Genomic DNA, 14,642 nt, shown 5'->3' on the forward strand with positions numbered 1-14,642 from the left:
CCCACAGCCAGCCAGGTAACATTATACTGTAGGTTTTAATCAGTGCACCACAGCCAGCCAGGTAACATTATACCATTATATGTTGTTTCCCGTACATACGACTAATACAACTTGAAAATCTAGGTGGGAATGAGGTGTGTTTACTTATTAACAGCCATCATTACTATAAATTAAATCTAATCATATGTTATTTGTCACATGCACATGGTTAGGAGATGTTAATACAAATGTAGCGGAATGCTTGTCCTTCTAGTTCCGACTGTGCAGTAATATCTAACAAGTAATCTAACAATTTCCCAACAACGACCTTATACACACAAGTGTAAAGGAATGAATAAGAATATGTACATATAAATATATGGATGAGCGATGGCCGAACGGCATAGGCAAGATGCAGTAGATGGTATAGAGTACAGTATATAAATATGAGATGAGTAGTGTAGGGTATGTAAACATTTTATAAAGTGGTATAGTTTAAAGTGACTTGTGATTCATTTATTACATCCAATTTTTAATTATTAAAGTGGCTAGAGATTTGAGTCAGTATGTTGGCAGCAGCCACTCAATGTTAGTGATGTCTGTTTAACAGTCTGATGGCCTTGAGATAGAAGCTGTTTTTCAGTCTCTCGGTCCCAGCTTTGATGCACCTGTACTGACCTCGCTTTCTGGATGATAGCTTGGGTGGTTGTTGTCCTTGATTATATTTTTGACATCGGGTGCTGTAGGTGTCCTGGAGGGCAGGTAGTTTGCCCCCGGTGATACGTTGTGCAGACCTCACTACGCTCTGGAGAGCCTTACGGTTGTGGGCGGAGCAGTTGCCGTACCAGGCGGTGATACAGCCTGACAGGATGCTCTCGATTGTGCATCTATTAAAGTTTGTGAGTGTTTTTGGTGACAAGCCAAATTCCTTCAGCCTCCTGAGGTTGAAGAGGCGCTGTTGTGCCTTCTTCACCACGCTGCCTGTGTGTGTGGACCATTTCAGTTTGTCTGTGATGTGTACGCCAAGGAACTTTCCACCTTCTCCACTACTGTCCCGTCGATGTGGATAAGGGGGTGCTCCCTCTGCTGTTTCCTGAAGTCCATGATCATCTCCTTTGTTTTGTTGACGTTGAGTGAGAGGTTTTTTCCTGACACCACACTCCGAGGGCCCTCACCTCCTCCCTGTAGGCAGTCTCATCGTTGTTGGTAATGAAGCCTACCACTGTAGTGTGGTAGCTATATGGAACATGTTTGTGACAGAGTGCACAGACACACACACCACATTGCATGACACATGAGACAAGATGATTAAATAGAACACCTCCATTAAAACGAGTGCCTACTGCACAACCACCAATAACCGGTTAGAATGGTAGTCCTGCGTGTTCAGCTTTCTATTAGAGTGGATCAATGATCTGGTGCAAGCAGGCAAGATCATTTAATATTTGTCCTATTGTTACTGTGCTAGTGGGGTGTGTTTGTGCGTGTGTGTGTGTGGCCTGTGTATGTATGTATGTATGTGTGGGGGATCCTTCTTGTTCATTTTCAGGTGATAACCTGCCTGAAATGGTTCTGAGGAAGTAGCTAATAATAGGTCTGAGCGGAGGTGGTTTCCTTTGGCCAGCTACTCTGTGCCTTGTAAGGCAATGAGATAGAACCCAACCGTACAGCTGGTCTGCAATAAAGACGGGAGTTATTTCTTTACGTGATTTATTGACACACAACAGATGTGTCCTGAATCCTGACTGAAGCTATTTCTCTTGTCCCTTCAAGCATTAGTGTGTTGCTATGAGGGAAAAGGAACCAGCCACAGTACACACAAAAAGACACAGGTCAGTCATCATCAGGTGTGAATGCAGTTACATTCTTCCTATATCCCATGGACTTACAGGTATAATGGACATTTTGGCCAAAACAAAACAATCAACATCAATCATCCAGAAGGTTTTTTTGGGACATTTGATCTAAATCCTATAATTTCAGATTGTCATGTTCTGACCTTAGTTCCTTTTTTATGTCTTTATTTTAGTTGGTCAGGGTGTGAGTTGTGGTGGGCATTCTATGTTGTTTTTCTATGTTTTGTTCTGTTGTTATATTTCTATGTGTTTGGCCTAGTATGGTTCTCAATCAGAGGCAGGTGTCAGTCGTTGTCTCTGATTGGGAGCCATATTTAGGTAGCCTGTTTTCTATTGTGTTTTGTGGGTGGTTCTTTTCTGTGTCTTCCACATGGAACTGTTTCGGTTTTTGTTATTTTGTATTTTTCAGTGTTCTATTAAAAGAATCATGAACACGTACCACGCTGCGCATTGGTCCTCCGATCCTTCCTACTACTCCTCCTCGTCAGAGGAAGAAGAAGACCGTTACACAGATGACATTACAAGCCATGGGCATACACAAAATAATTGCATCCACGTCTATCAAAATGGAAACAGTTCATTCTGGAAACAACCTGTTAATTGTGTAACACGGTTTATACTAAACTAATTGCTTGGCTCTCAGCATTAAGGAGATGGATTGGGGGTAAGACCCTGCAATAGACTAGCTTCCTGTCCAGGTGGTTGTAACGATGTGCGCTGAGAGTCGGGAAGTTCAGGGAGAGAGTGTTTTAATAAATAAATGAAACATAATACAAGACACATGAACAACGCACAGACAGGAAACAGAAACAATGAGGACCCAAAGGGAGTGACACATATAGGGCAGGTAAATCAAGGAAGTGATGGAGTCCAGGTGAGTGATGACGCGCAGGTGCGTGTAACGATGATGACAGGTGCGCGCCATAACGAGCAGCCTGGTGACCTAGAGCCCGGAGAGGGAGCACACGTGACAGTGGTGTACTTGAACATCAAGCTGCTTAGCAATACAGAAACAGGACATAGGCTCCTGCCTTATGGACCGTTTTGGCTTAGACAAGACTACTTACATGCTAGTGTGTAAAACCCAACCCCTGTAGCTTGCACAGAGAGCCTGGTCCCTTAGTAATACAAATCTGAGGCAACACCATGGGATGGATGGATGATGGATTGAAGGGAACTAGTGCTCCTGTAAACAAGGAAACAAGCACATTAGAAAATGTGAGTAAGGTGGGGAAACAAATCCATTGTAAATGCAGCAGCGAGTGACACAGGCGAAACGTTCCCGAAATTGCTTTATGATGGAATATGAACTTGTGAGCCGAGGGAAACAAAAGAGAGGTGGAAAGGAATCTGCAATGCAGTGCAGTTTAGGTCAAAAGCAAAAATTACTCAGACAGATAATCAGATAAACGGAATTCTCAAGTGCAATTCCAATTATTTACATACAGCCACCTGTTCTCACTTCAGAGAGGGAGAGAGGGTGTTTGTGTGTGTATGCATGCATGAGTGTTTGCCTACGTGTCTGTCGGTTGGTGTGAATAGGCTTTATATTATCACAAACACACAGGAAACAAAAACCCAACCTGCTCACAAATCCTCCCACCTGATACAGTATGTTTGTTCAAAGACTACAAAAAGCTTTAGAGGATCCCAAAAGAACAATGGATTCAAGTTGTTTTTTACTTTTTCTACTTTGGCTTGACACTGTAAATGGATAGACAACACCAACAAAGCTTTAGGCTACTTTACCGACACTCCTATGTACAGAAATCACAATCTGAGATCTACACAGTACATATATCACTCTTCCTCGCCTCTCCTAAAGGCAGCCCCCCGCACCTCTTCATATTCAGGGGTTGAGTTAAATGCGGAAGACACATTTCAGTTGAAGGCATTCAACTGGGGTGGCAAGTAGCCTAGTGGTTAGAGCGTTGGACTAATAACTGAAAGGTTGCAAGATCAAATCCCTGAGCTGACAAGGTAAAAATCTGTTGTTCTGCCCCTGAACAAGGCAGGTAACCCACTGTTCCGAGGCCATTATTGAAAATAAAAATATGTTCTTACCTGACTTGCCTAGTTCTATAAAGGTAAAATAAATAAATGCAGTTGTACATCTGACTAGGTATACTCCTCTTCTCTCCCTCCTTTCCAAAATTCCCACAGTTTGACTCCTTGATGTTGCATTAAAGCAGGATTAAACCGGAGCAACACTTTTTTTGCCTAATGTTAATCAATGAAAATCCTCTGTTATCCATTTACTCCCAAATTAAAATCCAACTGCTTAATACTAAGAGAGTGAGTGAGAGGGAGAAAGAGAGAGAGGCACAGCCTAGCCGACGTCAACAGAGCAAAATACTTAAGCTCTATCTCCCCCCGGACTGGGCTTGATGGAATATCAAACAGTAAAACATATTGACATTTACAATAATAAAGAAGGGAGGAACTCCTTGCCTTCATGCAATCTGACCTGATTACACTGATTACACTGTTGAGTGCCATGCTTTTACTGCATCATTGTTCAAAGATAAAATGGGCAGAGACTGGGAGGGGAGGAGCATGGACTGGGAGGAAGCAGGAGCATGGACTGGGAGGAGGGAGGAGCATGGACTGGGAAGGAGGGAGGGAGGAGCATGGACTGGGAAGGAGGGAGGAGCATGGACTGGGAGGAAGCAGGAGCATGGACTGGGAGGAGGGAGGAGCATGGACTGGGAAGGCGGGAGGAGCATGGACTGGGAGGGGAGGAGCATGGACTGGGAAGGAGGGAGGAGCATGGACTGGGAAGGAGGGAGGAGCATGGACCGGGAGGGAGGGAGGAGCATGGACTGGGAGGAAGCAGGAGCATGGACTGGGAGGAGGGAGGAGCATGGACTGGGAGGAGGGAGGAGCATGGACTGGGAGGGGAGGAGCATGGACTGGGAAGGAGGGAGGAGCATGGACCGGGAAGGAGGGAGGAGCATGGACTGGGAGGAAGCAGGAGCATGGACTGGGAAGGAGGGAGGAGCATGGACTGGGAAGGAGGGAGGAGCATGGACTGGGAAGGAGGGAGGAGCATGGACTGGGAGGAAGCAGGAGCATAGACTGGGAGGAGGGAGGAGCATGGACTGGGAGGAGGGAGGAGCAAGGACTGGGAAGGAGCATGTGCATACTGCAAACCCAGAGCATGTTGGTGGACTGAGTTAAAATGCTCTGCCCCCTAAAAACATCCTGTAAAAATGTCACGCTTACGTGCTCGGCTCATATATGGTTGGCCAAGCTAGCAAAGCTGCATGTGTGTGTATGTGTGTGTTCTAATTAAAAAGGGTATGTGTCGCTGAACTTGAACCTCACCATTCATGGCGTCATCTATAGATCTGCCCCTGGGTCTCTATGCCCATTCAGTTCACTCAACCCTATCAGTCATATCCTGTATCTCCCTGTACATCACCAACCCCCTGGAGTCTCTCCACAGCGACCACCCTGGAAGACTCTCTACTCTACTCCACACATGCTGCTTCCCAAATACCACCCTATTCTTTCTTTAGTGCACCAGGGCCCATAAGTAGTGCACTATAGGGATAATACGGTGTGATTTGGGACACCGTCTGTGTATTAACTTCCCCTTCCTCTTTTATCATCTGGGAGTGTCAAGAGAAGATAAGGGGACAGTCCCATTGTGGCAAACACACCATGTGTCCAAAAGAATAACAGGAGGGAGCAAATTGAAGGGGAGGATCATGGGAGATATGAGTAGAGTGTCACTGCTGGCGCCATCGCCGCTAAAGATAAGGTGCGTCATGTTCATGTTATTTTTCATTTTTTGCTCTTCACCGTTCACTCGCACACACACACGCACGCATGCACACACATGTACAGTGTAGTGCATGTACCTAAGGTCTGTAATGCAGATAGTCATCTTTTGCCATTTGGTGGAAGTGAAATTAATTGGGCACTGGGATGCATGAGAGAGAGAGAGAGAGAGAGAGACAGAGGGAGAGGGAGAGACAGAGAGAGAGACAGAGAGAGACAGAGAGAGATAGAGGGAACGAAGGATGGAAGGAGGGAGGGATATGCTCTGTTGGAGCCTACAGACGATGATAAAGCGATGCCATTAAGAGATGGAGTGTGGAGGATCCTCTTTAAGCCATCACCACACTGCAGGCAACTCAGCAGTTAAGGTACTGTCTCTCTCTGCTCTTTGGCTTTAGACAGGGAAACAAACCACTAGGTCTGTTCTGGCTCTTCATCCCAGCAGCTGGATACCATGTACCTGTCATTGCACTGATCCCTGAGACAGAAGTGTCCAAAACTATCAGATTTCATTAGTGGATTTCAACAAACATTGTGTTCTAAGTATAAATGCTTTTATTTACCTTCCCAGGGACTACAGTGGAAAACTAGCCAGCTGGCACATTACCAAAAATGTTGATTGATATACATTGTCCCTAACAAATAAATGCAATAAATGAAATTATAGGTACTGTCTCTCTCTCTGCTCTTTGGCTTTAGACAGGGAAACAAACCACTAGGTCGGTTCTGGCTCTTCATCCCAGCAGCTGGATACCATGTACCTGTCGCTGCACTGATCCCAAAAATGTTGATTGATATACATTGTCCCTAACAAATAAATGCAATAAATAAAATTATATTTTATAGCCTCACCAATGTGTTGGAGGAAACACCGTGCACCTGGCAAGCTGGTTAACATGCACTGTACCCAGCCTGCCACAGGAGACGCTATTGTGTGATGAGACAAGGATATCCCTACTGGCCGAGCCCTCCCTAACCCAGATGACGCTAGGCCAATTGTGTGTTGCCCCACAGACCTCCCGGTCGATGCCTGGGCTCGAACCCAGGGTCTCTGGTGGCACAATGCAATGCAGTGCACTAGACCACTGTGCCACCCGGGAGGCCCTGTACTTAACATGGTAGGAAACATAGTATTGTGACTACTGGTGTCTCTGTATTCCAGGAACAAAAAGAGGGAACACCTTTAGACTTAATCTAATGGAAGGGGAAATGTATTCAGCGCCCTCAGAGATGTGCTAACGCATATTAACCAGTTGATGGAACAGACACAATCCATAGCACAGTGAATCATCGGCTGCGCCTTAAAAGCCACCCTTTCCCCGATGCAGTGCAATACTTTTCACCACGGCTCATAGGGCTCTGGTCAAAAGTAGTGCCACTATGTAGGGAATATGGTGGCTTTTGGAACAGAGCCACAGTCATAAAATAAACTGCAGGGAGGGATGTCCCCTGTCTGTGAAAAAGAACCCCAGCAATGTATCAAAATTCAGACCCAATTCAGACCCAATTCAGACCCAATTCAGACCCAATTCACAGTCAAAATATTGTTTTAATATCTATGCTAATGATTATGTTCATCTCTGTGTGGGTTATTACATGGGGCATTTGGTACAACAACAGAACAATGAGCTGAGCATTCTGAAACCAACCGTTGGCCATTTGAGGCTGCTGCTGTTCTCTCCAATATATTCCTCCTGCTTTTATAGTAAGCAATCAATCCTTTGACTTCTTTAGGAAGAGAAAAGGAGTGTGGGATGGATACCTTTATATTAATAATTGATAATACTCACTGTACAATCATTGGATCATGTGTGTGTGTGTGTGTGTGTGTGTGTGTGTGTGTGTGTGTGTGTGTGTGTGTGTGTGTGTGTGTGTGTGTGTGTGTGTGTGTGTGTGTGTCATAATAAACTGTGTTTATTGAGTCAGAACTAAGATAATGAGATACCAATCTGCCCCAGAGCAATGTTTATCAAAATTGTGTCTCTTCACCCACGACGAAAATGTGAATATCCAATAGCTAGTAAAGATGAAATGTTTCATATTGCATTTCAATAGGAGAGGCTTCACAGTAGGAACCACAGTAGGAATCAATAGCACCCATGCTGTCACAGCACTGAGATTTCAAAGCACACCGAGGATAAAGAGAAACTACAAATATAACCAGTTGAAATATCTGGTTTGTGACAAATATGCGGTGGCCATTTTGATTTGAGAATATTGGTGTCTACACTATACCCCATGTGGAATGCTGATGGGACAAACTGTCACAGTTTGAGAATATTGGTGTCTACACTATACCCCATGTGGAATGCTGATGGGACAAACTGTCACAGTTTGAGAATATTGGTGTCTACACTATACCCCATGTGGAATGCTGATGGGAAAAACTGTCACAGTTTGTCAAAATGTGTAGATCTATTATTAAAATCTATATCTCCTCAGGCCTTTCTCTCTTTGCTTATCACGTACAGGTAACTGCAAAAATAATGGTGTCACATCCCTCCAATAGAGTTCCAGACAGTTGTAGAATCTATGCCAAGGCGCATTGAAGCTGTTCTGGCGGATTGTGATGGCCCATCGCCCTACTTTATATTGTAGTTTCCTTTATTTTGGAAGTTACCTGTACATAACACCCTTAGGGCCAATGCAAAATTATCTCAATCTAATAAAACAACATTATTCTTTCCTCCCTATCCACAAAACACACAAGTCCCTTCTTTCTCTTATCTGTGGTGGTGTCAAGACAAAGGTTTCTCTAATGAGTCCCAAAATTGTTTGTTTTGGAGCCGTACACTAGCAGTAAAAAAAAATGATATCCTCATTATAAACACAGAGAATGCCACCAAAGTGGCTCCCTATTCCCTATATAGAGCCCCATAGGGCTCTGGTCAAAAGTAGAGCACTATAAAGGGAATAGGGTGCATTTGGGACTCAGGCTTTAGGGCTCTATTGCTTTATTCCAGAGGACATGCATCCTTCCATTCACCAGTAGTCTACTGTTGTTGTCTGTGTTCTAAGACTTATACTCAATGCCATTATCGGAATCGATGGGTGCGTCAAACCAACCATTTGGGACGCAGTCCATTTCTTAAATGTTTACTTCATGTCTGTCAGAGGGCTCATCAATTCCTCTAAAAATACATTCCTGGAAATATGATCACATTAATAAATCTTCTTCATGCTAGGGTCTATTTTTCTCCACTTCTGACTGATGTGCCCTAAGTAAACTGCCTGTTAAACTGCCTGTTACTCAGGCCCAGAAGCCAGAATATTCATATAATTGGTACCATTGGATAGAAAACACTTTGAAGTTTGTAGAAATGTTAAAATAATGTATGAGAGTAAAACACAATGTATATGGTAGGAGAAAATCCAAAGAAAAACCAACCGGAATTTTTTTTATTTGATCACCCATGCTCTTCCAATAGGGTCATATCCAAATCCAGCTCACAGATAGCAATTCCTATGGCTTCCACTAGATGTCAACAGTCTTTGTTCAAAGGTTTCAGGCTTGTTTCTTCCCAAAAGAGGAAGAATTTTGAGTTTTAGTACTGGGAATCAGTTGGAAATCAGTCTGTGCGCGCGACCAAGAGGACACGCACCTGCTTATTTTGCTTTTCTATTCAACATACTTCTTTCCATATGAAATATTATAGTTTAATTACATTTTAGGGTACCTGAGTATTGAATAGAAATGTATTTTGACTTGTTTTATCAAAGTTTAGCGTTAGCTTTTCGGATTCCTTTCTCTGCATGTTGAAGGAGTGGATTACTCAAATCGATGGTGCCAACTAAACAGACTTTTTGGGATATAAAGAAGGGTTTTATCCAACAAAACGATCATGCATGTTGTAGCTGGGACCCTTTGGATTGCAAATCAGAGGAAGATTTTGAAAAAGTAAGTGAATATTTAATCTCTATTTGTGATTTTATGAAGCCTGTGTGGTTGAAAAATATTTTGATGTGGGGGGCCGTCCTCAAACATGGTATGGAATGCTTTCGCTGTAAAGCCTATTGTAAATCGGACAATGCAGTTAGATTAACAAGACTTTAAGCTTTTAATCAATATACGACACTTGTATGTACCTAAATTATTAATATCCATCATTTTTATGATTATTTATTTGAATTGTGCGTCCTCCAATTTCAACGGAAGTTGTCTGAGCGGCCTTTCAGGTTATGTCAAAATAGAACTCGTTTTACTGTGGATATAAATACTTTTGTACCTGTTTCCTCCAGCATCTTCCAAGGTCCTTTGCTGTTGTTCTGGGATTGATTTGCACTTTTCGCACCGAAGTACGTTCATCCATAGGAGACAGAACGCATCTCCTTCCTGAGCGGTATGACGGCGGCGTAGTCCCATGGTGTTTATACTTGTGTACTATTGCTTGTACAGATGAACATGGTACCTTCAGGCGTTCGGAAATTGCTCCCAAGGATGAACCAGACTTGTGGAGGTCTTCAATTTTTTTCTGAGGTCTTGGCTGATTTCTTTTGATTTTCCCATAATGTCAAGCAAAGAGGCACTGAGTTTGAAGGTAGGCCTTGAAATACATTCACAAGTGCAACTCCAATTGACAACATTATGTCAATTAGCCTATCAGAAGCTTCTAAAGCCATTACATCATTTTCTGAAATTGTCCAAGCTGTTTAAAGGCACAGTCAACTTAGTGTATGTAAATTTCTGACCCACTGGAATTGTGATACAGTGAATTATAAGTGAAATAATCTGTCTGTAAACAATTGTTGGAAAGATTACTTGTGTCATGAACAAAGTAGATGTCCTAACCGACTTGCCAAAACTATAGTTTGTTAACAAGAAATTTGTGTAGTGGTTGAAAAACAAATTTTAATGACTCCAATCTAACTGTATGTAAACTTCCGACTTCAACTGTAAACACATTACACATCCACCAACCTAGCCTATAACAGTGATGCACCGATTTTTGTTGCCACCCATTCTAACAGGTGTCAGATGTTAGTGACAACAATGAACAAATGGAGCCACATTTTACGCTCTCGCCTTATGCGAAAAGGGTGTGTAATGTGCGATCACGTGACAGTTATGGCACCCTGTAGAAGGGGCATGGCATCCCTCATAAATGCCACCTGCTGTGATGAATGTGCCTATAATAGACAGATTGGAAGCGGAAACACATTTTTACAGTCAGGAGAGATTCATCTCAAAGAATATCATTAAAAACTGAAGAGAGAAGGAAAGTACAGATGTCTGTCGATTCGGTAAAAGCATCCCAGTTGGATACAGATATGGGGTCTTAATCTGAGTCAGTTTGCCACAGCAGGAAAATAATCCTGCAGCAACAGGAAATGTAAATGATTATGTGGATTATGTGCCGGAAAAGAGGAATCAAATTAAGATCCTACATATGTACATGTCTTAGAAAGGTGGTTTGATTTGTACTTTTAGATTATTATTTTTTACACACAGTATGGATTGTAAGGTACAGTATATACGGTGCTGCCAAGAAGAATTGGACGTTTATGAATGCATAGGGCATGGTGTACATATTTCTCTTTACAATTTAGTCATTTTGTTTTGGGGTGGATACAGAAATTGGTGTTTGTGATGGATGGCTGGGAAACTTGATGCTTGTGTTACTGCTTGACTGCCACACATGATTCATACACTGTAGGTTTTTAATCCACATCCCACACTCCTTTAGCCTCGCAAAAAGCTTACATTGCCCACTGTATTGATGATAAAAGGCTAAACTTCCAGGATATAGACCATCCCAAAAAGTATTCTGTGCACAGATTCTCGTTTTTGTCACTGCCCACTGTGTACTCTACCCTTGAAGCGTATAGTATACCTGATGGCATTTTGAAAAATCATGCCACAACACAAATTAGCGGCCTTGTTTTTCTAGTCACTCTCAAGATTACAGATCTGGCACCAATGAACACCATGAAAAATGAAACGACAGAAACAAGGCGAGTAAACAAACGACACGCACACACAGCGTTGACAAATGCGGATCATTATTTTTTCAATTAATATGAAAAATTACTGGCGACCTTCCCAGCCCTGAATTATTTTATTTTTGGGCTCCGTTGGAAAAATCTGAAAAGTTCTCCATTATTATAATTATTCATCTGTTTATGCCCGGCAGTTAGTGCCCGGACATTATACACGTGTGGGATAAATTCCAGGGGATAGTGTTTTATTCAGACACGCCTGGGATTTGATGGATGTTTAGTAGTTGCTGGATTCCTTTAACTTGGCTCCGTGTGGCAGAATGCACGGAGAGATACAATCCAGGAACATCTCCACATGACAGCCTGAATTGTAAATCACTATTCTCCTGAAGCAGCTGGTGTCATACCAGGGAGGACGGCGCGGTAAGTACTGTAGAAACATGAAGAGGCAGGTTTGGTGGGGGAACAAGAGCACTAGTAACCTCGTCTGAGCAGGAGGAGACTGGGGAAATACCTGGGTTCAAATATATATATATTTTTTAATCAAATAGTTTTGAATGATTGATTGAGCTTGCTTGGAGTGCCAGATGGGTGGAATGTGCACTTCTGGGATGATTCCGTGGCTCAATTAAGTGGAGCTAAACTTCTTTAAAGAAATACCAACGAACCAAGGTCTGGGTACCCCACTGCATAGGTGGTGTAGCAGACTGGGGTTTGCTTGGTACATTGTGACAGTGAGATTCATAGCACAGTATCTCTATCAAACAGCATGCAGTCATGCTAGTCTCTTTGCATTAGCCTTGTTGACAACCCATCTGACCTCTCCCAGCTTGTTAGTGATACACAGAGACACTCCCCTACAGGGACAGAGGACAAGGGGCCGATTGGGTTTGATGTAGACGGATCAAGAAAGCCAGACACAGACACAGGGCTCTATGTATCTATCTGTGTGCCTGCCTGTTCTGTCCGCCTGACTGTCTGTCTCCGCGTGTTTCTTCAGGTTTACTGTGGCATATCTTAAACAGAGTACCCAACACCAAAGGTTCTTAAATGGTTCTTCCTCAGCTGTTAAGGTTATTTGGAAAACTCTTGCCTGACAAAGAACATTTGAGTTAAGTGGGGGGTCCTTGACGTGGCATCGACGGTTCTTCAGAATTCTAAAAAGTTATTGAAATGTATGGAAGCCTTTCATAGCATACAACACATTGGTGTTAACTAGTGTTGATTTTTCAGTGTAACATTTCTAGTGTTGATTCAAGAGTTTGAGTGACACTGTAAAGAGTTAAATTAACACTCATGGAAATAACCATCCCATTGAATGTTCTTCGGAGAACCTAAAATGGTTCCCCTATGTGATCGCTCTGAAGAAACTTATTTGGTTTCAACTGGAACCTGTATTTTTTAAGAGTGTAGGCCCTCCCTACTCATTCTCAGTGCTCAGAGCTCAACAAGCAAGGAAACATCCATGGTGAACAATATAGATCAGTGATCCTCAACCATGCTCCTGGAGAGCCAGAGTACTGCAGGTTTTGTCCCAGCTCAGCAGTGAAACATCTGATTCAGTTAATCAAGCTGTTGTTTGAAGATCAATCAATTAGCTGAATCAGGTGTGATGCCACTTAGCTAAGACTAAACATGCAGGCGCAAGGCTTTGTCTGGGTGCCTTACTATCTGTCAAATCCTTGCTACCTCCGTCTTTGTTTCCTCAATTATTCCTCTCAAACGGAACTTGGATCCATTCCTCCAATGCAATTTGAGAGGAATTGAGGAAATAGATTGGAGGAATGAAGTATTTGACAGTAAGGTTTTCAGAAAGCCCATCACTGAGAATCACTGTAATTAGATATAAAATAAAATCTTATCAACCACAAGCATTGTAACAATAGTTGTAAGGGAATGAAAACAGGTGACCACGTACCCACACACCTTGGCAGAGGTGCGCTCCACATGCGCCTCCCCCCTCCCAGGCAGATGACCTCTGGCACCCCCTCTAGCCGGTAGCCCATGTTGCAAGAAAACGTCAGGGTGTCCCCGATGCCAAAGCCGTAGCCGTTCCTCTGGCCGAACTGTGGCATCCCCGGGTCCTCACACGGCTCCAAGTTGTACTCTGAAGGAGGAGAGAAATTGTGTCATGTCAAACTTTTGGATCATGTACATTCAATGAGGGTTTGTTTGAATGCAGAGAATACGTATGTTTGCACTCCAAAGAACAAGGAGATGAAACATGTCAAATAAACAAGATCAATAATGTAATTGACATTCCAGTGCATAATAAAGTGTTAATAAAATGTCAATGAAAACCTTTGAAACAGCGTAGTCACCTTTAATGTACATTCACATCAACAGGGCTTGACTGAATGCAGTACATAGGCTACTCCAAGTTGTAAAGAACAGGAAGAGAAGTTGTGGCAAGTTAATAAGTACGGAAGTGAAAAATAAAACACGAGGAGCGGTGGTACTTGGAGATTTTTTTAATGCACGATAGTACTTAGTAAAAAATGGGCAATATTTTGATAATAAAGTCCAGATGAAATTTGGTGAATAAAGTGCCAATCTTTCAAGAATAAAGTGGCAATATTGCGAGAATGAAGTCGCAGTTATATTTCAAAATTAACATAGGGGATTTGGTTAATTGCATGTCTCCCTAAATCCCTGTTTCTGTTCCCGCCACTGTTGAAATACCTGAGTTAGATGACCTGGTGAAACTATACTTTAGAATTGGCTTTAGTAACAAGGAAATCCTTGCTCTTTTAGCACACAATAACCAATAATTATTCTAAGTATTAGGCACAGTAGGAAGAGGTAGTGCCACAGATTATTTTCAGAAGGAGGAACCTTGGTTACATACATTGGTTGAGATGGGCAGGTTGTGTGTGTGTGTGTGTGTGTGTGTGTGTGTGAGTGAGTGAGTATGTGTGTGTGTGTGTGTGTGTGTGTGTGTGTGTGTGTGTGTGTGTGAGTGAGTAAGATGTTTTAGGTCATTAGATTGATAAGCGTGAGTGAGATGTTTTAGGTCATTAGATTGATAAGCGTGAGTGAGCAGTGACGCCTGTTTGAACAACTGTATTAGATCATCATTGCAGT

General features: G+C 42.7%; 1 protein-coding gene across 1 annotated transcript in view; it reads right to left on the minus strand.

The window, feature by feature from the left end:
- LOC115131349 (CUB and sushi domain-containing protein 3) overlaps nt 1-14,642 on the minus strand; it is a 317,735-nt gene that overhangs the window by 229,383 nt on the left and 73,710 nt on the right. Inside the window, 1 exon segment of the mRNA XM_065021039.1 lies at nt 13,477-13,665. Coding sequence (XP_064877111.1) covers nt 13,477-13,665 — 189 coding nt within the window.

This window comes from Oncorhynchus nerka, linkage group LG7 (assembly GCF_034236695.1).
Source record: "Oncorhynchus nerka isolate Pitt River linkage group LG7, Oner_Uvic_2.0, whole genome shotgun sequence".
In the NCBI taxonomy this organism is placed as follows: Eukaryota; Metazoa; Chordata; class Actinopteri; order Salmoniformes; family Salmonidae; genus Oncorhynchus; species Oncorhynchus nerka.